Below are 22,315 nucleotides of genomic sequence, written 5' to 3' on the forward strand. Positions count from 1 at the left end.
GGATTAAAAAGCGTTGAGCAATCAAGATGGCTGCAGGGGAAATTGGCACTAGCAAGAGCCATTTTCAGTGCTGGCGAAGGGAGAGGCGTGGATGGGGAAGAGTAGACAGCAAAGTTTGGGGAAAAGTTAATTTGAGCATTCAGTGAGTGGTGAGATGGTATGGGGACAGAGGGTCTTGACAATCGAGCTAGAATAGCCAAAAGCTTGCTCAGAATACGTTCTTATTCAATTCAACTAGTTTTCTGAGCAAGAGATGGGCTGCTCCGCCTGACCTACATGCTTATTTCTTTCAGTGCAAGTGCACCCCAATCGTACTCTGCAGCAAAAGAGGAAAACCCTTGCAGCACCTTCAAGGTAGCAGATACAATGCTATTTAGGATCAGAAATGTCATTATTCCACAGAAACCTTGTGTAAAGACATTGCTTGTGGAAGCTGTGCCACCTTAGTCCCAATGGAACAAGAAAACAGACATGCTCCTCTAAAACTTGGGCAGCAATTATTACAATATATAGAATTCAATACGGCAGACAAAAATGAAGGAGTTTCCCTCCTGCTTAGAACGAAGGAAAGCTCACAATTATGTAAGGCCCCACATTTCATGTTTCGCCTTAGTGAATTTTAAGTTATGCTTGGGCTTCTGCTACATCAAAAACTGCTTGCATCAGGTGAACACAAGTGGGAAAAGAGGCGTTGTCCATTCCGGTGCATTGGAGTTCCAAATACACGCCATTCTGAAATGAATGGAGTACTGCAGAGCAGTTTCTTTACACACAAAATAACAACACAGTATACGTAAACCTTTGCACTGCCAGTGATGGCTACGTCCCCGGTTACCTTCCCAGTGGTAAATCACATTCGTATCCTTATGCAAAGCAGCACAAAATCTTCAGTTAAAATAAAGAAACGCAACACAAAAAGCTCTAACTCACTCCAATAGGAATAGGAGACAGATTCCTGAGTGACAGCTGGCATTAAGGGATGAGGCATATATACTTCGTATGATTCATTTTTGTTAAGGGGAAAAATAAGTGCACAGCAACTGTTATGATGCGGCAATACTTTTATCAAACTTCGCATAACTTAAGAAAATAATGTGATTTACAGAAACAGCCAATTTTTTTTTGCCTTGAAAAAACCATTCATGTTACAGACCCACCAAAATAATCATATCGGTCGCACCCAAAGTTAGCTTACAATAGGTTGCATGAGCGGATTGATTTGTACAAGGTCTGGGTAGCAGCAGATTACACTCGAGTCAATCGATGCATACTCGTGAAGGGCCAAAAAAAGTCTCAGAACTGCCAGAGGATCAGGATTTTGCATAATCAACACAATCTGCACAAAACTGGCATTGTGTAGGTGCACAAAGTTCCAACAGGAGTAACATTTCACACACCTCATGAGCATCTCACCCATCACAGGAAAAGTGGCGACAACATTCAGATCTTTTCCATTTTAAATCTTTAGCCAAGAAAACGAAAAATAGGGCAGGATGCTCAAAAAACGACAAAATCTGGAAAGGAAGGTCCACAGACTGGAGGCAGATTAAACGAACTGCATTAAGTCTCAAAGCGAGTTCAGTGTCTCCTCATTTTCACTTTTCGAGCTGGGGTGCAATCTTCATTGTCCTCTTCCTCAACATCCTCCTCCTCATAGTCATCTGTGTACTCGTAAGACCTTTTCCAATAGTTCTCAGAGCTAAAGTTGCTCCTTCGACTGTGTTTTGGTAGTAGAACCGAGCGCCTGTTTTCTTCTTTATCCATTTCTAGAATTCGAGGCCTGAGGGAGAGAAGACAAAAAAACATTAAAACACGTCTAGCACATTTAATGAATTTATGGCTACTATATACCATTCCAGAGGTTTGAGCACAGTAGCAGGCAAAGCATATGCACGGGGGGATGATCTTCCTACTGGCTATTAGCTATTGTTCTTTTGAGAGTTAAATCAGAAGGGGAATGCCGATCCCACAATTTACAATCCTGTTTATTAGGTTGCTTCTATTAAACACTTTCATTCGTAACTTTGTTTATTGCTAGTTTTTATTGTAACAGACAATTTTATTGGAACTAGCATTTTTTTTTTTAAATTGTCCCTGTACACCGCTAGCATCTTCAACCATGTATTTCTATTCAGAGCTCGGTATTAAAGTTACAATGTTAACTGCATCATCCTGTTCTCACGGCCAAACTGAAGTGATTGGCCTGCACCACAGGAGCTAAAAGGATAGTGCCTACGCAAAGATGATTGAGGCCAGTAGCAGCGTCTTATTCTTCATCTGAAAGTAGTAGCCTTAAGTACTATTGAAGTTCACTGCCGATCTTGTAGGATTCTACTTACTTAATGAGCCTTTACCCACAAGTTGATGTTGCCCGAAGTTCATGGGCCAGAGAATTGTTGCTGGACCTAGATATTGATATGGAGTCCATATTCACAACTAAAATCATTTAAAACTAAATTAAAGCAGACAAACCCTCTTCTCTACAGCCTCATTCCTTTTATCTCTAAGAAACGCAGCACTTTCTTACGTGATGCAGCCCAAACCATAAACCACTATTGTCTAAGCGGTTGTGCAGCCTTTTAAGTGACCAGGCAGCCATGACCAACTATTTGGATATTTTCTTCATGGCTGAAATACCATCTTCATAAACATAGCAGCGCGCTTGCAATTATTTATAAACATTTATGTGTGTCCACCTTTCCCACCCTCCCCTCACCCACTAAGGGCTAAGGCTCAATATTTTGCTTAATTTATTTACTTCATCCTGGACCTCAAGTGCCCACCACATCTTGACTGTAGATTTACTGTCCACAAGACAGTGCCGAAAATCGCAATAACTTCTGACAAAGATGCTTCATTGTTGGTCACTACTCCACTGCATGGGCCAATGCTAAGATGCGATGCTGTCCAGGAGGGTAAAACATGTCCAATGGTTTGTCTCAATTATCCATATCCAATCGCCCTTAAGTACACTGGGCCAAAGGTAAATGCATTACAGCCGCTCTCGTAGTACTTGGCCAATTTTGGATTGCTCACATCTGGATAGTGCAAGTCATTCTTTTGATCCCTTTCATATGGCTACTACCGCAGAATTGATCTTTTAGCTCTGCTGGCTACCGGGAAATCCAGATACCAAGATCTCAGTTTCACAGCAGATTGTTTCATTCTTAGTTGACTGTGGTCAACCCATCCAACAATACCAGTTTCGCTCTTGTGGTCTAAGGATTGACTGTTGGGTATATAAAAAAAAGCTGGAAGACTGACAGTGGAAGATGAGCCTTATTTTTAAGTATGCATCAAGGTAAGGCTGCAGGCACTCCTTCCAGCTCTCTGCCAACGGATTCTCTCAAGCTAAACCATAATTCCATGCAGTGGAAGATATTGAGGTCACCACATTTTAAGCCAGGCAGGAATGAACAATACAGCTAGGATAACAGAACTATGTACAAGAAGATTATGCACCGTAAAACAAATATGAAGAACACATTACAACAGGGTTCTCCTGTTTTTTTAATATTTACCTGCTGCCACCGATAAACTGCTTAGCAGGCTAGACCTACAAGATCACGTACGGAGAGGCACAAATCTGTGTGCGATAATTCCTCCCCCTCCAACGCCCCCCCCCCTCCTAAGATTACTCAGACCTTTTGTTTGGTTGTGGCCAGGTGAGCCAGTGGGTTGAAGCTGACCTCTTACCAGATTGAGGTACCTATTGCTTGGCTCGCACCAACTGCTTAGGTACGCAGTGAAAAGTGAAATATTTGGGGATAATTTGGGATGCTTCTTTATTAAAGGGTCCCCAGATCAACTGGACACTACAGTTTATTCTTTATAACATCTTTCAATCAATGGAATTTGGATTATGCAAATTCCATCCATCTGGGTATTCCTGCCTATAAACTCTGCCACTCTACTCCGTACAAGGCGATACAGTACACCTACTTTCGATCTCTGCAAACTCGTTTGCATCTCTTTGCAACACCAACAGTTGCACAGGCTCCCCATGGAGTGGCCGATCCAGTTCAAAATCTGTTGCCTCGTCTTTAAATTCAAAACATCTGCGGTGGAGTGCAGAGGACGAGTGCAGTCTGCTGCACATAATTGAGCTTGCAGAGAACTGTGTGGTAGATTGTTGCAAGGGGGAGGATTTTCCCTGGAGCACTCGCATTAACCTTCCCGCAAGGAGTGCGGAGGGAGAGTGCAGTCAGCTAAGTGCAGCTACTGCAACCTCACCCCTTACCAGTCGGCCCGTGTCTCTCGAACTCTGCTGTATCTGGTGAGTGCTTAATTGGACAGATCGTACCGATAGTAAAATGTAGTCAGTCTCTGCCAAGAGTTTCAAATGCTGAAGTGCATCACCCACTCGGTCTGTTCAAGATATCTGCCGTGCAGCCAGTAAAGACCTCCCAAAATAAAGATTTAGTGGGAGAAACTGATTTAACGCCGAAATAGAGCAATACTTGGAAGACGTGTTCCATCACAAGAGCCATGGCAGGCGTTCACAAAGGGGTTTCATATGTGAAAATTACATTTTTCCGGAAACAAAAGTGCCCCCACCACCCCCTAAGGTAAGACACCTACCGGAAAACTATAAGTTGGTGAGAGGTTTGTGTAATGCCCTGACCCCCCCCCCCTCACCGAGGATCTGACTCAGAATGTTCAGATGAGGATCAGCCACAAAAATCTACCAGCCCCCTAGATGTCACAACCTGAACAGAGTTCGCTGATCACTATGGATAAACCCCAATTAGCAGAATCTCCAGATTTGATATTTGAATCAGGCAATAGTTCCTCCTCGTTCCTCCTGTGGCTTCTATGAGACCTTTAGAACATCTCTGGAACCTCCTGCAGGAGTCGCCTTTCTCGCTGCCCTCGATTTTGTACCAAAATCTGTAGTAAGGCTATTCGTGACTGTAAACGAGACCATAGAGGATCCAAACTACTGATCCAAATTAACACTAGTTTCTAGAAGGTGTGCTAGTGGGAGCTAAAGGTCATGTGCCCCTGAAAGAAGTCTGCCCAAAGTCGGTGGGTGAAAAAAAAGCATGTCACCTTCAATTCTATTCATTTCAGAGCCCTCCGCCTCGCCTCAAGAAAACACGAGAGAAAACACGTTTGAGGATGTTACAGTTGAACAGCAGATTTCAGCTCCTACAAATTGCCTTAAGAGTTAATACTTAAGAGCTGCAGGAAAATTACTCTATTTTTAACAAGTAAAAAAACTGGCCCTGAAAAGGGGGACAAAGTCTAAAAATCAAAAGTGTGAAAACATGAACGCAAATCGTCAAGCGTGCACATTTTTGCCCCATCCAACTACATCTGAGGCAACACCTAACAGAATTGGTGACTTAAAATGTCTTGAAAAGGGTAACGTGCACGAAAGACGAGAAAAAGCAGCCACAGCTATCCAGCTGTGAAGTAGCAAATAACTCCACACCTTCGTGTCAGCAGCTGGCCACATGTACTCTGGGCTTGCAACTCCAGGAAGAACATTTATATTGAACCTCCCAGTGTCATCAGCTCCCCAAAATCTTTAGTTTATAGGTTGCTAAACGCCCCCATTGCAAATAAAACGCAGAGCAATGGAGGGAATAAAAGAACTCTTCACACTGGAACAGTGACTTAAAGCACTGGTCAAGAAACTGGACTCACAGTGGCCAAAGGAACAAATCAACATGAAAAGAAACCATGGAGTATGAACTTTAGTCTTAGAAAAATTGCTGATTGACAAAGATACGATCCTCCTAAATTGTTTTGCGGTCCCATCATTGCTTTGCTCTATTCCTTCTTTACATTAACTTTTCTCAAGTGATCGATTGGGTTGAGTTTTGGGATAGTGCTGGATAGGGTGATTTTGTATGTGTGGTCAAAGTTAATATTAAATCTTTTTAGCCATCTCCGACCAGTTCCTGCATTTGGGGTACAATCTAACCTTTCAATAACAAGATCTCCAACGTACAACAGGATATAAGGAGCTGCCATAATCAAGCGTTTTAAAATTGAAACATTTAAAAAAATCACTTGCTTGATAGAGAATAGATCATTCACACAAGTAGGCGGAAGAGAAGTACAGGGGTCAAATTCTAATGAAGATGAACTGGTTGTGGAACGCAAGATTTTTAAATAATAAATCCTCAGGGGAAGGATAGCAGTCGTCTGCACTTAAGGTTGGATTGATGTGCATCCAGGTGTGGAATACGAGAGGGCACTCATTTATTCCAGCCTGAGCACACTGGAACACAAGGGAATATATATTCCTGCTGCAGGAGACATGGCTGCTCCAGAAACTAGTGCTGGATGGGATTGTGAATCATTTTTCACCAAGATGGTTACATAATGAAAGCACTTCCCTCAGCAGGCTTGTTGATAGGGGTTCAAAATGGAAGGGGTTTAATAGCTATTGAACTCCCAAACCTACAACTGGTTAGATTAGAAGCAATGTATTTATGGTGATAGGGTTCCCACTGATCAACTTGTTTGAGAACACAGCAACCATCCAATTAATAGAAATGACACTCTAGAAGCAACATTAGAAAAGTCTATATGAAGGGTTGGACCATATTGTAGGGGAGGGGAAATTTTAATTGCTATTTAAGAGATTTGGATATGGACTGTCCACTCAATCAAAATAACAGCGGTAAAGAGGAGAGGCATGAGCTGGGTTAAATTGTTCAATGATTGGAAATTTGGAGTCAGTGGTGCTCTAAAGGGGGATATCCCTCCCAAGACAACAGGAGTAATGGGGTCTCCTTTTCGCTGATTGATTATATATTTGTCTCTTATATATTTGTCTCACTCAATTTTATGGAAGTGATTCTTTTATTGAGAAGTTGAGATTAGATTGGGGAGTTAAAAGAAAGTCAATTGCAATTTAGCTCTGGGCATAACATTTTATTTACAATCAGGGAAAAAAAAAAACAAAGGGGAGATACATTTTAGAGAGCTTACCATATGATGTTCTGCTGAAAAATGTATAACAAGCCCCTAGTCAACATGAAAAAAAAGGGAGTCGCCCTCATGCTTTTGATCCAAATCTACAAATACGAAAAAGATGAAAAGGGAACTGCGAGCATTGCAGAGATCTCGTCCTCCTAATGTAGATGAATTAAGGAGATTTATCCGAAATTAAAGAATTGGTTGATTCAGTATAGATTATGGCCCAGCATGACGCTGAGCTAATGCTGCCCATCTTGAAACATGTAGCACAATTTTGTAGCATTAACAAACCAGATTAACCCACAATTGAGACTACAAATCAATCTAATTTTGAAAGCGGTGTAGGTTGCCTTCTATTTGAAAGATTTATAATGGCATGGAGGTCGTTTTAAATTAAGCCACTGGAGAAAAAAAAAAAGTTACTTGGGACGCAGGGCTGGACAAAGGATATAGAAAATATTATCAAGAGTAAACATTCAGGGGCAGTCCGATATTATGGGATATTTTTTAATTTGTACTATTTGTTAAAGTCTTAGAACGGAAGTCCCTCTTTCTTAGAAAACTTCGATCGTGGTGCTCATTCATAAAAAAGGAGACCGTATGAATCTGTCTAATTATAGGCCCATAACTCTGCTAGATCTACCAGGCAAGATCTTATGTAAATTAGTGGAACCCTAACTTATGTTTTGGGCTAGAGATGCAGGCCTTTTGGATCAATTTCAATCAGGATTTGCGAGTGGAGCTGGAACACACAAGGGGACACCCAAGTCTGTGTTTATACTACTGTTTCATTGATTTTACGATGGCTTTTGACTTGGTTCGCACCCTTTTCTATGGGCCAAGCTAAAGGACTGGGCCTGCCCGACGCAGCAGATAGAAAAGTTAGCGAGCTGTATGTTGGAACATCGATCAGTATAAATGGGCTGCTTTAAGGAGACGATTTGGTACTTTGTGACCAAACTTCTATTGGGCTGCAGCACCAAATGTAACTCTCCATCAATATACCGAGGCCAATGCACTCAAGTCAAAGGGGATGATTTTGAAACCTTATCACAAGAAGCACACCCTCATTTAGATGGCTTTTAATGAACAGAAATTTTGAAACGCTCTAGAGTTTGTATATTTGGGTTTTGTGATATTTGAGACTCCCAGCCCCTTTAATAAATGTAGCTACTTAAAGAACACGCTTTAAGTGCTAAAACAAGCTAAAGTGATGGTGAACAGGGATTTTTCCCTGTTCACCAGCTAGTAAATTTTTAGAAGGCCTACATCACAACAATTAGAACGTATGGGTCAGAAGCGCTTTTAAGATGGGATGCGGTTAAGACGGAACAACTTGAAGGCCTTCTTTAGAATAAAGTATTGGGGTTTGCATCAATTTGCTTTGAGCTTGGTCTTCTCCGAATACAGGCTTTGGTCTCTTGGAAGGCTTTCTTGTGAAAGATTTTACTAGCCAAGGAACAATAGTTATTCTATCATCCCCAAAACATTTTAGATGACAGAAAGCTGTCCATGCGGATTTAATCGGAAAGTATGTGTATGAAACTATTGAGCAACATTGACGCAACCGAGGATATGCCAATTGAAAACCCTAATCAGGCAAAAAATATTATCTGGGAATTTGACGGGATTTCTACTAGTGTAACATGCAAGACATGCATTACTTACCGTAATAGCATTTCTGAATATTGTATCTGCTTAGATTCACATGCTGTGCATATGGTCCGACATCCAGTGGTAACCGCGGAGTATTGCATCTTGTCTTTCGGGGACCGAAAGGGGATGTCAGCATAGGCGTGTCTGTAACACTATCCCTATAGTGATGTGTGGTGTACCCAAAATCCCTCACGCGCCGAGGCCCCTCCAATTGTATTTTTTCTGCCATGAGGGAGCCCAAGGCTATAGTGAGTGAGTACATAAAGAGAGTAAGTAATGCATGTCTTCTGATGCTTGTTAATCTGCTTAGAATCACATGCTGTGCATAGACTAGCGAGCAGTACCCAGAGTCGGAGGCGGGTTGTGAGAAGGAACAGTAGAGAAGAGAGGTCTTAGTACTGCATGTCCCACCTGAGAATCAGACCTAGAATAGTGTTTTGTAAAGGTGTGTACAGAACTCCAGGTTGCCGCTTTGCAAATGCACTCAAGAGGAACATTTGCAATGAATGCCCCAGTGCCTAGAGTAGAATGTGCTCTAGGCTTGAAGGGCAGTTCTCTTAGCAAGAGTGAAACAGTGTGATGCATTTGACAATCCACCTTTAGATAGCTGATTTAGAGACAGGATCCCCTTCTCTACCAGCTGCCACTGAAAAAGAATTGTTTAGTCTTCCTTAGTGGTTTAGTTCTTTTCAGGTAAAACATGACTGCCCTGCGCAAGTCTACTGTGTGAAGTTTTTTTTTGGCCAGGTTAGTAGGGTTCTGGAAGAAAGTGGGTAGTTCGATTGATTGGTTCACACAGAATTTTGAGATGAATTTAGGCGCAAACCTGGGATGTGTGCACAGAACTACCTTATCTTTGTGGACTAACAAAGGGGTCTAGAACAGAAAGAGCCTGCAGTTCGCTAACCCTTCTGATAGAAGTGATAGCCACTAGGAAGGCTGTCTAATAAGTCTGGTCTTTCAGACTTGCTTTATGCATGGGCTCAAAGGGAGCTCCCATGAGCCTGGTCAAAACCACATTGATTCCATCCAGGGGCTGGGTGAGAGATGGGAGGATAAATCCTCTTAACACCTTCCAAAAAGGCTTTAATCAGGCTTCAATTTTTCCACCACGATACCTTTTGTTGTGATGTGGTGTAGGCTGACAGAGCAGCCAGATGAACCTTTAGGGAATTGAAGACCAACCCAGTGTCCAACAGGCGAGTTAGATACAGCACAACGTGTGAGGGTGAGCAATCTATTGGATTGATGCCCTTGGAATTGCACCAGATGACAAAACGATTCCACTTGCTGACATAGCAATAACGTGTATTGGGTTTTCACTTCCCAGAGTATGTCCATGCACCTCTGAGGGAGTTGCAGATGTCCAAACTCTCTGATCTCAGGAGCCAGGCTGCTAAGTTCAGAGTTTGTGGGCATGGGTGTAGGGTCTCCGTGTCCTGAGACATCATTGTACGGGCAGGGAAGCTTGACTGGTGGGGAGAGGGACATTTCCATCAGGTGAGCGAACCAGAGTTGGCGGGCCCACCAGTATCATGGTAACTGGTTCCTGGTGCATCTTGCGCACTCTTGTTGAGAAGGGGAGTCGGGGGGGGTGAGGGGGTGGAATGGGGAAGCGTAGACAAATTTGCCAGACCATGTTATCCAGAGACCGTTCCCCTCGGATCGGTTCTGGGGGTACCTGGAGGCGTAGTCTTGGCATTGGGCGTTCTCCCGAGTAGCTAACTGGTCGATCTCTGGGAAACTCCATTCTGCGAAGACGTTGGACACAATGTCTTTGTGCAGTCACCATTCGTATTCTTCGGGCAGATGGAAATCTCTGCTGAGTAAGTCTGCTAGAAGATTGAGTTCTCCTGGAACATGTTGGGACAACAGAAACATCTTGTGTTTGAGAGCCCATATCCAAATGTTCTGGGACAGCTTTGATAGCCCTGGAGAGTGAGTGCCTCCCTGTTTGTTCAGGTAATACATAGCTTTAGTGCTGTCTGTTAGAATTAGCACCGTCTTCCATTGCAATTGCACCTGAAAGGCTTTCAAAGCCTTGAACACAGCTAAAAGCTCCAATAAGTTTATATGGTTGGACCCCACTTGGAGACCAAACTCCGTGTGCCTTCTTGCTGAAGCAGATGAGCTCCCCACCCTGTGAGAGATGAGTCTGTCGTGAGAGTGGCTTCCACTGTAGGGGTGGTGAAGGTCTTCCCCTTCAAGAGGTTTTCTCTTGACCACCACTGCAGAGAGAACGAGGGCTGGCGAGACAACTACCAGATCTTCCCACTGTCCGCTGGCCTGACGCCACCGGCTGTTGAGCCACTCTTGCATGGGACGCATGCGCAGCTGTGCATGGGGAACCAAGTATACATGACGCCATCATCCCTAGCAAACGCATGGCTTTGCGTACAGTCGCCTCCCGACTGGCTACATATTGAGCAATCTGAGAAAGCATGTTCTGAACCCTCTTGGAGGGGAAGACGAGGCCATCTTCCGTCAGAATTAGAGCTCCCAGAAATTGTTTTACTTGGCTGGGGACTAAACTGGATTTCTTTTCGTTGATTGAGAAACCCAGGCTGAAGGAGATCTACTGTTTTTTGGGTGTTTGAAAAACAAGCGTCGAACGAGTCCTCCGTGATGAGCCAGTCGTCAAGACCGATAGTCTGCGCAGGTGTGCTGCTGCCACTGCCAGGACTTTGGTGAACACCCTTGGTGCCGAGGCGATGCCAAAGGGGAGTACCTTGAATTGGTAATGCCTGTCCTGGATCATGAACCTTAGATATTTCCTGTGCGCTGGCAACATTGAAATATGAAAGTATGCATCTTTCATGTCCAATGTTGCCATGAAGTCCCCTTGTATCAGCAATGGCATCACGTCCTGCATTGTCATCATACGAAACTTCTGGGATTTTATAAACTTGTTCGCTGGGCGCAGGTCTAGAACAGGGAGCATGGGGAGATCCTTTTTGGGTACAAGAAAGTACACTGAATAAATATCCTAGTTTACCTCAAGAATAGGGACAGCTTCTATGGCATCCTTTCCCAGCAGTTCTTCCACCTCTTGGATCCGGATCTCCAGATGGTCTGGTGAAAGGCGCCATGAGCGCGGCAGTCTGAACTGTGGAGGTTGGGCGAATTCCACACAGTAACCATGGGCAATCGTCTAAGACCCACTGGTCGGAAGTTATCCCCTCCCATGCCCTGATGAAAGATGTTAATCACCCCCCTCCCCCGACCGGAGTGACATGGGAGGGGACCTGGACTTGGTGGTCATTTCTGACCAGAGGCCGTGGCTCCTCTGGGATTGGGGCCTCTGCCTCTACCCTTGCCGCGTTTCTGATCCCTTGAGGGGTAGTAAGTGGGGCTTCCGGATGTTTGATTTGTGTTGACGTTACCTGTGCCGTAGTTGTTTTGACCAGCACAGGCTTGCCCTCGATAGGACCGCCAAGAGTCATTACCCCTCTGGGAGGAGGGTTTCTATGAAATTTGTTGCAGAGACTTTAGAGTCTCCTGCTCCTTCTTGGCTGTTTCCAAAGCCTCATCCACCGCTTTCCCGAAGAGGTTAGTCTCCTCAATGGGTTTATTAATGAGGGAGGCCTGAGTCTCAGGTTTACATCTTGATGTACACAGCCAAGCGTGCCTTTTCAGTAGGGTCCCTTGAGCAAGAGACCTACCTGCAGTTTCCGCAGTGTCCAAGGTGTTCTTCACCATGATCTGGCTAACTAGTCTTCCCTCCTTTACAATGGAGAGAAGCTTTGACTTGGCGGGTTCGGGGACCTCTTGGAGGCCTTCCTGGACCAAGTTCCATTGGGCATCAGCATAGCTTGCTAATAGAGTAGTATTATTAGCAACCCATATAGTGTATGCGGCTGACGTGATTCGTTTGCCAAGGGCATACAGCCGCTTATTCCTTGTCCGGTGGGGATTCCCCATGGCAAGGGGTACCCCTGCCCTTTTTTGAGTGGTAGTCACTACCAGTGAATCTGGGATGGTGGGCCCTTTGATGTATAGAGGGTCGGAAGGAGAAGGGCAAAATAATTTTTCGACTCTTGGGTTCACTGCCCAAGTTTGAGCAAGTGACACCAATGAGGGAGCTACCCTTCTCTTAACAGAGTTAAGGAAGGGGATGGATTGACTCACCAGAGTTTTTTCTTTAATGATATCCTCCACGAAATCCTGCTCAGGTACCGCCTCTTGAGTGGTAATTTTAAAGTATTCAGCTGCTTTTTTTCAACATGGAGTTGAATGCCATTTGGTCATCTACAGCAGAGGCCTGGCGAGCCGGGGTGGAAGGAGGAGAGTCTAGGCACAAAACATCAGAGTCCTGATCTTGCTGTGTCCATGGGTCCTGACCTTTCTGCTGGGTCTCCTCCCAGTTATCGTAGTATCCGGTTGGTCTTCCTCACATTTTTGCAGAAAAGCTTCTTCATTATAGATGTCTCTATATGTGTCCATCTGGACCACGTCTTCCTGTTGGACGACATGAGACTGCTCTTCCTGAATTTGAAGGTTAGAGTCTACCCGGGCCCTTTTCGGGGGGGGTGGGGAATGATCAAAAACCTGATAATCTGCTCCAGCCGATCCATACACCCTTTTTTCTGTAGTCCATTTAGAGGACCCAAACGGGCCTGCGTGAGGAGAAACAACGTTCTCCGCCCTGCGGCGTCGAAAGGAGTCTCTCAGGGCGTCGGAAAGAGTCTCAGGGCGTCGGAAAGAGGCTCTCGACTATCCTCGAATCGGGAACCCAATCCGCCAAAATGTCTTTCTGCGGCTTGTCCCCTAACCTTAGGCGGAACCAGGGTAAGGCCCACCGCTGCCGTAATTCTCCTCAATGCTGCTTCAATAGTCGCTGAATCGTCGTGAGACACAGGCTCCGATTGTTTATCGGCAGGTGTAATACCTTCCGTGGCGCTAGAGGGCCTAGCGGTTGTTTTCCGGGTAGAGGCCTAGCTGTAGTTTTCGGGCCTACCGCGGCCTTACAGACCGTCAAAGCATCGGCTCCCGTGCTTCGACGTGTGTAGGTTTCAGAGTAGCGCCCTTAGCTGTTTTAGGTTGCCCAGTCACAAAACGCTGCTGCGGATGCGGGGAAGGCTTTGGATCTAAACGATCCGAGGGAACCGTCCAAGTTTTCGGCAGCCCTGTTGGCGCTTTTGCCTTTTTCGACAAAGACGTTGAAATAAGCGTAGGGGTTGTATGCTTAGTGTGATGCACTTGTACGCCGCTGTCACTGGTTGTTGTCCCTGTAGCAAGACCAGAGTCAAGCCTTAAAGGGTCATGAAGGGGCGTGGCGGACCTAGACGTATCCGCCTCAAGGTCTATAACATCCGTAACAGATGTTTGGTCATCCAAAGTACCCCCGTCACTTTCAGCATGTGTGGCGGGGGGGGGGGTTCCACGTGTGACATACCGTACGCGGCCCACAGCTTTACACGGCACCCAAGGGTCTTAGGCCGAAGGAGTTTGCACGCTGCACACCGCTTCTCATCGTGCTCTAGGGGGAGACTGGCATTACACGTCCTGTGTTCATCCTTCCAAGGATATCTGACCCTACACTTGGGGCAGAATCTAAAAGGAGTCCTTTCCATAGCTAAAGGGAAGGATGACCAGACCAACAGGGAAAAGAGGGGAAGGAGGAAAGACATTCTGGCAATATGGCCAACCCGATCCCACTCTCCCTACTGTATAGATCGGCCAGAGGGCCTGACTACATGGAAAATCCGGCCGCCGGATCTTAGGTGCCGAAACCCACAGCCATAGACGAATCCCCCGTAGTCTCCGTCGAAGATGTCCTTGTTGGGCGAAGTACTTAACGGGGAATAAACCGACAATTCGGTGAAGATAAACAATGTCTCTAGTAAGAGCTCCGTTATAGGGCGACCAGTTATCTGGGTGGAAAAACACAATCTGAGGGACCTCGGCGCGCGAGGGATTTTGGGTACACTACACGTCACGATAGGGATAGTGTTACAGACACGCCTATGCCGATGTCCCCTTTCGGTCCCCGAAAGGCAAGATGCAATACTCTCTGGTTACCACTGGATGTCGGACCATATGCACAGCATGTGATTCTAAGCAGCTTAACAAGCATCAGAAATCTGTTTGACCAATCTGGATGGAAAGTCGCTCAATAAATTATCAAATTATATGTGAAATTCCTAGACACTTGCTAGAGATGCTACTCTTTAAGAATAAAATTGAACCTGTTAAGAGGCCAATGAAATGTTGGGCACCAGGCAGCATATCCCCTAGAGAAGATAAAACATGCAGGTTCTGTAAAGGGAATGAAATTGAAACTTTAAAGCATATCGGGCTAGCTTGCAAGAAGCTAAAAGATTTAAGGGCAACATTTTGGGCCAATTTGATTAATGATTTTAGAAATGTCACAGTGGATAACTCTTTGGAATATATTGGAGGGTCCTCAAGTGGGAATGAAACAATCTGAAGTGATTTGTTAAAGTGGAGTTTAAGACGCTGAATAAGATTGAATGACTAGCTTTAATATGTTAGGAGTTGCTGAATTTGTCAGGTTTGGTTGAATTTTGTGGATTTTAGAAACTGATGCATTTTGATATCTTATTTACGTGCTGAATTAGTTGGCTATGTAGTAATTTGTTGTAATGTATTGCATTCTTTATCAAATTTGAGAAAAGTTCATGCGTGAACAAAAAATTAAATCTGCTTTCTGGTGCAGCTTACCTTATCTGCCCTCGCTTCAAGAAATACCAAACAAGAGATGGGCTGCCTCAGCACATTGAGGAATCTGTTGCAGGGAGGCAGTGGCTAATCAAGGTTAATTGTATAGTTCGACGACTGTAGAAACATACACAGAACAATGTCAGTTTAGGGGAAATATAGTAGGGATTTCTACTGGAATATCAAATTCACCCAGAGGAGGCAACAGGCTTTTGCTAAGAGAACCGACAGCACATAAAAGTGCTAGCAAGCCCTCACTGAGGGTTTACACAAGACCCAAACATTTCTTCAGGACAAAGATTACCAAAATGACACTGTCCAACTGTGAGACTGTAGACAGAAGGGGACTGATCATCAAGACCTACATCTTTGCTCATCTTGCTCCAGCACTAAATTTGCAGGACAATCAAATATATTCAGAAGATCTGTTCAGAACTATTTACCTTGCAAGGGGTGAGCAAATACCCAAAGTAGCAAGAGAAAATGGAATGGCAACCTAGCAAGTCCAGACCCTGCCACCTTTCTTAGCAGACTGCCTATGTCACACTACAAAAGTGCCTTCCCATAAGCACAAAAAACCACACTACCATGTAGGCATTTGAGTGGAAGAAAAACTGATTATCCTCCCTACAAGAAGCGACCAGAATACTCTGATTCTAATTTGATGACCACATTAAGGATTCTATTGAACCGTGGACATGGGGAAAAAGGCAGAAGAACCACCACTAGGTGTAGAGGTCAACAAGCTTGGGAGGATGCTGGATCAACTTGAATGCACAATCCAGGTTTTATTGTTAACCAAATATTTGGAAGTTGGATGGTAGAGGCGCTGCTTAGAACTACAGACCTGTTTTAAGTTTAAAACATATTGGTGTGGGTCTGACAGACAGTATGCAGGATGAAACCAGAGCAAGGGGCCTGGGGAGCTTCACTGAACAACCCCCTAACACAAGTGTAGGCCAGATCTAATGGATCAAGATGGTAAACAAAGTAAGGGAAGAGGGCACGTAAGTGGAACCCTGCCAAGATACTCTATGTACACTGGGTAATCATGTTTTAAAAAAAAGTTCAATTTCCAAACAATATTCAGAATGTTTAGTCAGGGCTGTCAGAGTCCGATGCATTTTCAGCCTGGCCAATGGTACTGCATGGACAAGAGGCCATAAGTCCCAGTAGCCTCCGAAACAACCATGTGTTATGCTAAAAGAATTTAGGAACAATGAGCATGTGTTCCCGATACCCATGATTCCTTCAGACTCTGGGAATACCTCAACAAGGAAAGTATCCTGGAGAAAGCCTATGCAGATCATGTGAGGCGGTCCAGAGACTTACACCTCTCTGCCCCCCCACTTCGCCCCCCGCAACCCTCGGTTTCTTGCCAGGCTCAGTTCAAACAAGTCCTGTCAATACTGGTATTGTGCCTTTGCCATCTGTGAAGACTGTACCCTCACCCGCCAGTCCAAATACAGGAACATATGGATGTCGCTGGAGTAAAAGCTGCAACCAGAGACACTTGTGAACAACCTGGGTGCAGGATTCAGGCCAAACGGAACAACCCTATACAGGAAATGAAACTTTCCACAGAAAAAAAGAATCCTATATGAGGGGGCCAGATTGTGAGGTGGAAGTATGCATCTTTCAGATCTACTGCACAAATCCAGTCTCCCAGATGAATAGCAGGCGGATTCTGGGCCAGAGCGACCAATTACATTTTTTCTAGGGGCAGATGCAAGTTGACATTTGCAAAATTCAAAATGGTTCAGCTTTAGCACTGTGAACAGCCAAGAGTAAAACCTTCAACACCTCTGAAAAATGGTCCATCCTCAATGGATTTCATCTTAATGGAGAGTTCTTCCCTAAGGGAGATCCCACCTGCTTTAGAGAAAGTGGGAACAGAGCGAAGAGGCAAACCCCTGCTGGCTACTGAAATCACCTACGGTACTGTGGGATGTAACTGCACCATCACTTACTGGGCTCCTCTATAGCAATAGAGGAGCGGCCTCCTGTGGGGGCTGAGGGAGAAAAAAAGCCCTCAACTGGAGGTCTTGTTGATTTGTCCTTTGCAATCTTGGCAACCCGGCATGCTGAGTTTCAGTAAGCTCTTGTAAAAACTGAAAAGAAAACAGCAAAAAAACCCACTGCAATTCTAGCCTAGAGTCGCTGGTATTTCATAGTCGGTGGTTTGGTCAAAACCGATCAGTTGTGGGTGGAAACAAATCCGCCGCATCAAAGGGGAGGCAAAGGATTTTGCATATTAAGTTGCGTGTAGCATGATTTCACACCAGGTTACTGCCTCCAAAAGATCATGCACAATCCCATCCAAAAGGCCTCCCTTAAATTGTTCCAGATGTTATGCAGAGATAAACCTTTCGAACTTGGCAAGGTCTCTTCATAGCCTCTAGTTTGCGGCTGTCAATTGTGCCAGAGCGTTAGTCTGACCAAATTATAGATCCAAATGTCCATAATCCCAGACCCCAGAACCCCATGGAAGACCCCATGGCCTTCCACCCAAGCACGGTATTCATTGATCAAGATATGAGGTAGTGGCGGACGAAGCCTGCATAGAATACATAGTGGCTGCCTCGACTACAGAGAATGGCGGCTGCAGGCAGTAGCCTATACCTCCCATCAATACACATGGGTAGGAGTCACTGAATGGAGGTTTTGTCAGAGTCTTATGCACCTCAGCGAGGACGTCCTTCTGTAGAGCCACTCTATCTAAAGGAAACATCCCCTGCAAGGACACTAGTTAGTGGAGATTCTGCAATGGGAAATCCTAAGCAGCCCATTAAATCCATGAGCACATCATGGATTGCCCTTGCTGAGAAAGGCATTTGCTCCTTCTTACATGGTGCAATTAAGGGATTAGCTCGCAAAAGATTTACACCTTTATAGTGCCTGAATGCATCAGAGCCAGGAACTTGGCAAATAGTCTTCTGATACCCGACTGTGTCTACCTTGCGGTTGAGTCAAAAGTCTCTGAAGTACAGGGTGAATGAACCAAAACTATTGCTGTCGGCTGCAAAGTCAGCAGTAGGGACAATAAAAGTCAGGACTGGGCACTGCATTCTGTGCAAATTAATCCCTTCCTTGAGAGTCGCTAGAAGTAGCAATGGGGCACAAGGTTTAAGTCCTAGCCATTGATGTGGAGGGCTCACTGCATGCAATTCCACTGCATTTCATCTTGTGTGACAATGACAATCTTAAAAATGTAGGCCGCAGTAATTCTAACTGCGATGCAACAAGTTTGTGCTCTGAATGTGGCATGTTGCAAAGCCACAACTTCCAGAAGCTCAGAACGTCTAACATTACCCGGTGCGCCTGGGATTATATTTAGCACCCTCAGTGGGAACCTCAGAAACGTCCCGGTATTTGTAGCTCCACACGAGGGAGGGGGGAGGTTGGAGGGGGCTTTTTATGCGGGCGGAGGCAGGGAATGTCTAGGCAGTCAGTAAATATATCTTAGCACCCAAAGGGGAATCCACTGCCTTGCTGGCTGACAAATTAGCCACTAAGTGGAGATCTTCTAGGCATGCCCCAGTAGCAAGCTTCGCTCCTGAACTGGGAACCTTTGAGGGAGTCAGGGCCTCATCACATTTTGTGAATTTCCTGCTTGAACTCCTCGCATTGAGCAGGAATCGAGGATTTGGTTTGGCAGGTTATTTTCCTTTCTGGAGAGGAATCAGAGCAAGTCAAAAGCCATCTACAGCACCTTTTCTTTGCCTTTTTTGAGTCTTAGACGATGACTAGGAATGGTGAGACACTCCTGGCGTATTAACGCTTTTTAAGACTTCTTTCGAGGAGTCGCCTTTCAACTTGTCAAACTAGCGTTTTTCTCGACAGGGCCGTCTAGGGGGATTTTGTAGCCGCTGCCAATTTCCCTTTACGCTCTTTCAGAGGCTTATCAGTCATGGACTGACAGCACAGTCTCCCGTCCTATGCTCCACGCCAAGATGCACTCAATGAGAAACTGTGAGCAAACGACATCTTGGCGCTGCAGTCGTATTTAACCAGATCTTCGGAGTTGTGTTGATGAGGCCATCGATCAAGGATGTCGCACGTTTTATTTTTAATAGCAAAAATGATGCATGCCGAAATTCTCAACGCGTTCTCCATCGCAGAAAAAAACTGAAACAGGCACTGCATGTGCTAAACATACCTACGATGACTTCGACCCAGAAATGGAAGTCCGCGAGGGAGATTGAGCCTATTGCAGGGATGCACATGGCAGACCCCCCCCTCCACTCCCCCATCCCCCAAAGAAACAGCTAAACCTGGAAGGGAAGATAACTAAAGATGAGAAATATGTGGGATGACAATCCATTCAAAATAAACGTATGGTGCAGCAAAAAAAAAAATGATGAGGCTAGAATTGTAGCTACCCAAAATAGACTAAAACGTCAAGAGATTTGGGAAATTCTCCATTAGGCCCATGCTGCTATTTTGTCAACAGAAAATTATTCCAAGAATTTATAGTGCCAATACCATTGAATCGGAGGTGGATAAAAAAAAAAAAAAAAAAAAGAGGAATTCATCTGGAGAAAGACGATCACCCACAGGGTCTCCCAGTGTGATACTGTGTGCTCTGGTTAATTGGCCAAAGCTTCAATTGTAAGCAACGATTTTGATGCCCGTGAGTTTGTGTTAAAAAAACAAAATGTATGTCGAGATGAGCCTATGTAAAACCTTAATGAATTGGTATCAGAATGCAATACTCAATTAAATTAGAGGTTACTAACGACGACCTGATCACTCCGACAAAGGTGAACAAAAAAGCGTTTTAAATGGATTGGTGTGAAAATTGTTTTAAGATGTTGAGTTACCTTGTGTTTGACCATTTTACATTTGAAATTAGAGCTTTTAATAACTTACCTTGTTACCTCATCTTTTTAAACATCCTCTTGTTTTTAGAGTGGAATTTTAGGATTGAGATTTAATTTCCAAACAAAGAATGTGTTGGGGCAAGGACCAAAGAACGTATGCTTAAAATTCTCTGCAGACAATGCTAGTATGGACAAATTAAAACATTTATTAATTGAATGTCCCCTTTTAGCATCACTGAGACACGATTTTATTTTCTAAACATACAACTTATTTTTGCCACTTATGTTAAACTGACAAATTCTTTGTATTGCAGCTTTGAACATTGAAAAAGGCTCTATTTAAACAAAGTGCACTAAATAAAACGAAAATAAGTGTCCCAAAAGTTTGGTGCTCACCTAATGCGGGGACAGAAACAAAAGATTGCAAACGGATTGGAATAGTTTGTGAATGACAGGAGACCGTGCGTGTTACATGGGTGAACAGCTGCCAGAAACAGTGGCGGGCACCATGGTTTCAATTGCAGCTTCAAAGTAAGGCATTGGAATTTTAATAAAAATTAGGGTCAAACTTTTTAAGGTGCAAGGTCTTAAATCCACATCAACTGTGGGTGTTTGGTTTTATAATTTTTTTTGTTTGTTTTGTTTTTTTTTTTAACAATGATGGAACAAGTCTGGAGGGTAATAACCCCTAGTCAAGTACACACAGGAGAGGCCTCTGTGCCCAAAAGAAGTCGCTCCAATCAATAGATTTATAAAACAATGCTGAATTAGATAGGTGGATAAGAAAATGTTATCTGGCTTCAGGTCTATGTGTTTAACTGTCAGAGGAGAACCAAAGGATGCCAAAAATACAAACTAAAGCAACATGCTTGGATGAAATTCTACAAACCAAGCCTGTACATAGCCACGCCAGTGAGCTGAAGAATTTAGACTGATGCAACAGGTGTTGGGAGGAAAATGTAGGTTCTGGAGAGCGAAGTTAAAGTCCGACTCTGAGGCTTAGAGCTGCAATTTCTCCAAACAGTGGGGCACTCGCACACTTCCTGACCTATAGTACGAACTAAATTAACAAGTCCAGAACATGTATCACTTATTTACTGCAAACTACGATTTCTACTCCACTGTTATGGTTCAAGGGCCCAGTCATTGCGATGCGCCCCCCCTCCCCCTTTTTTAAAGGAGGCAGACTATGCATGATTACTTTCCAAGCATGTGCTAGGGCGTGAGTGAAAATTTCCAGTGGCAACAATGGGCACATCCAGGGAATTTTGTTTTTCTACGTTTATAAAAAGGGACTGGGCAACATTTATTTCCATCACACACTTACTGTACTCCACAAACCATCCCACAAAGCATCTTTAATATGCCACATTTTACCTGTACCCAGACAGCTGCGGATCAAGTCAGATGCTTGGGGAGTTGGCACTTTTGTTCAACCAAAATACAAATAAACCGTGTCTAGGCGCAGTGGGACACGTAGATGGTGATAACAAATGGTGATGAGTAGAATGGTTAAGAACATGTACCACCACTTTGGTCTTTGCTCTAGTGCTTCTTTTGAGTGGTTTGGCACCCCGAATTACTCTGAGTTTTACAATACTGGCAGATCCTGCTTTGGGATGCCTCTTCAGAGGGTGCTGCTTCAGATCGGATACACTTTTTTTTAAACGGTGGCACTCTACCTAGCACATGGGACTGGTCTAGATCTCCACTGTGATGTTGCATGGTAGGATATTCGGCATAAGGCCAAGAGAGCTTTTTTAAAAAATGTATTAAAAAAGATGTAGGACTGCTCCAAGATCACACAGAGTGGTCTGTCTAAATTGAACTGTCATGCCCCTTCTGCACACAAGTGTGATGCGGGTGTGTGTTGCACGTTTGGTTTGAGGGAGTCTTAGGTGGGGAGGATTTAACAAGGGGGGTCCTGGGAGTCCCTCTGCTAGACATTAGTCCTGGTTACGAGAGACTTACCCAGAGTAGGTGGGGAGGAAGCAGGATGGCTGAGGGATGGGTGTTCAGGGGATGACCCCACTCCCCTCCAACCCCGATATTCAATAAATTGTGCCTGGGAGAGGGGCGAGGGAAGGAACCAGTTACTTGCCTGTAACGGTTCTCCAGCATGGGTCTGGCATGTATTCACATGCTCATGAATATTCCCCTGCAGGCTGTGAATCCTCGGTAAAAAATGTTTCAGTTTCGGTTCTAAACTGTTTTTCTCA

The 22,315-nt window shown here is 44.5% G+C and overlaps 1 protein-coding gene across 1 annotated transcript in view; it reads right to left on the reverse strand.

Annotated features, from left to right (window-relative positions):
- Nucleotides 1–1,043: 1,043 nt before the first annotated feature.
- The window catches only part of ALKBH5 (alkB homolog 5, RNA demethylase), a 235,433-nt gene continuing 214,161 nt past the window's right edge, over nucleotides 1,044–22,315 (reverse strand). The window contains exon 4 of the mRNA XM_069645704.1: nucleotides 1,044–1,780. Coding sequence (XP_069501805.1) covers nucleotides 1,579–1,780 — 202 coding nt within the window. The 3' untranslated portion in view covers nucleotides 1,044–1,578. The remainder of the gene's footprint in view (nucleotides 1,781–22,315) is intronic.

This window comes from Ambystoma mexicanum, chromosome 2p (assembly GCF_040938575.1).
Source record: "Ambystoma mexicanum isolate Mex_15411 chromosome 2p, UKY_AmexF1_1, whole genome shotgun sequence".
NCBI classification, from domain to species: Eukaryota; Metazoa; Chordata; class Amphibia; order Caudata; family Ambystomatidae; genus Ambystoma; species Ambystoma mexicanum.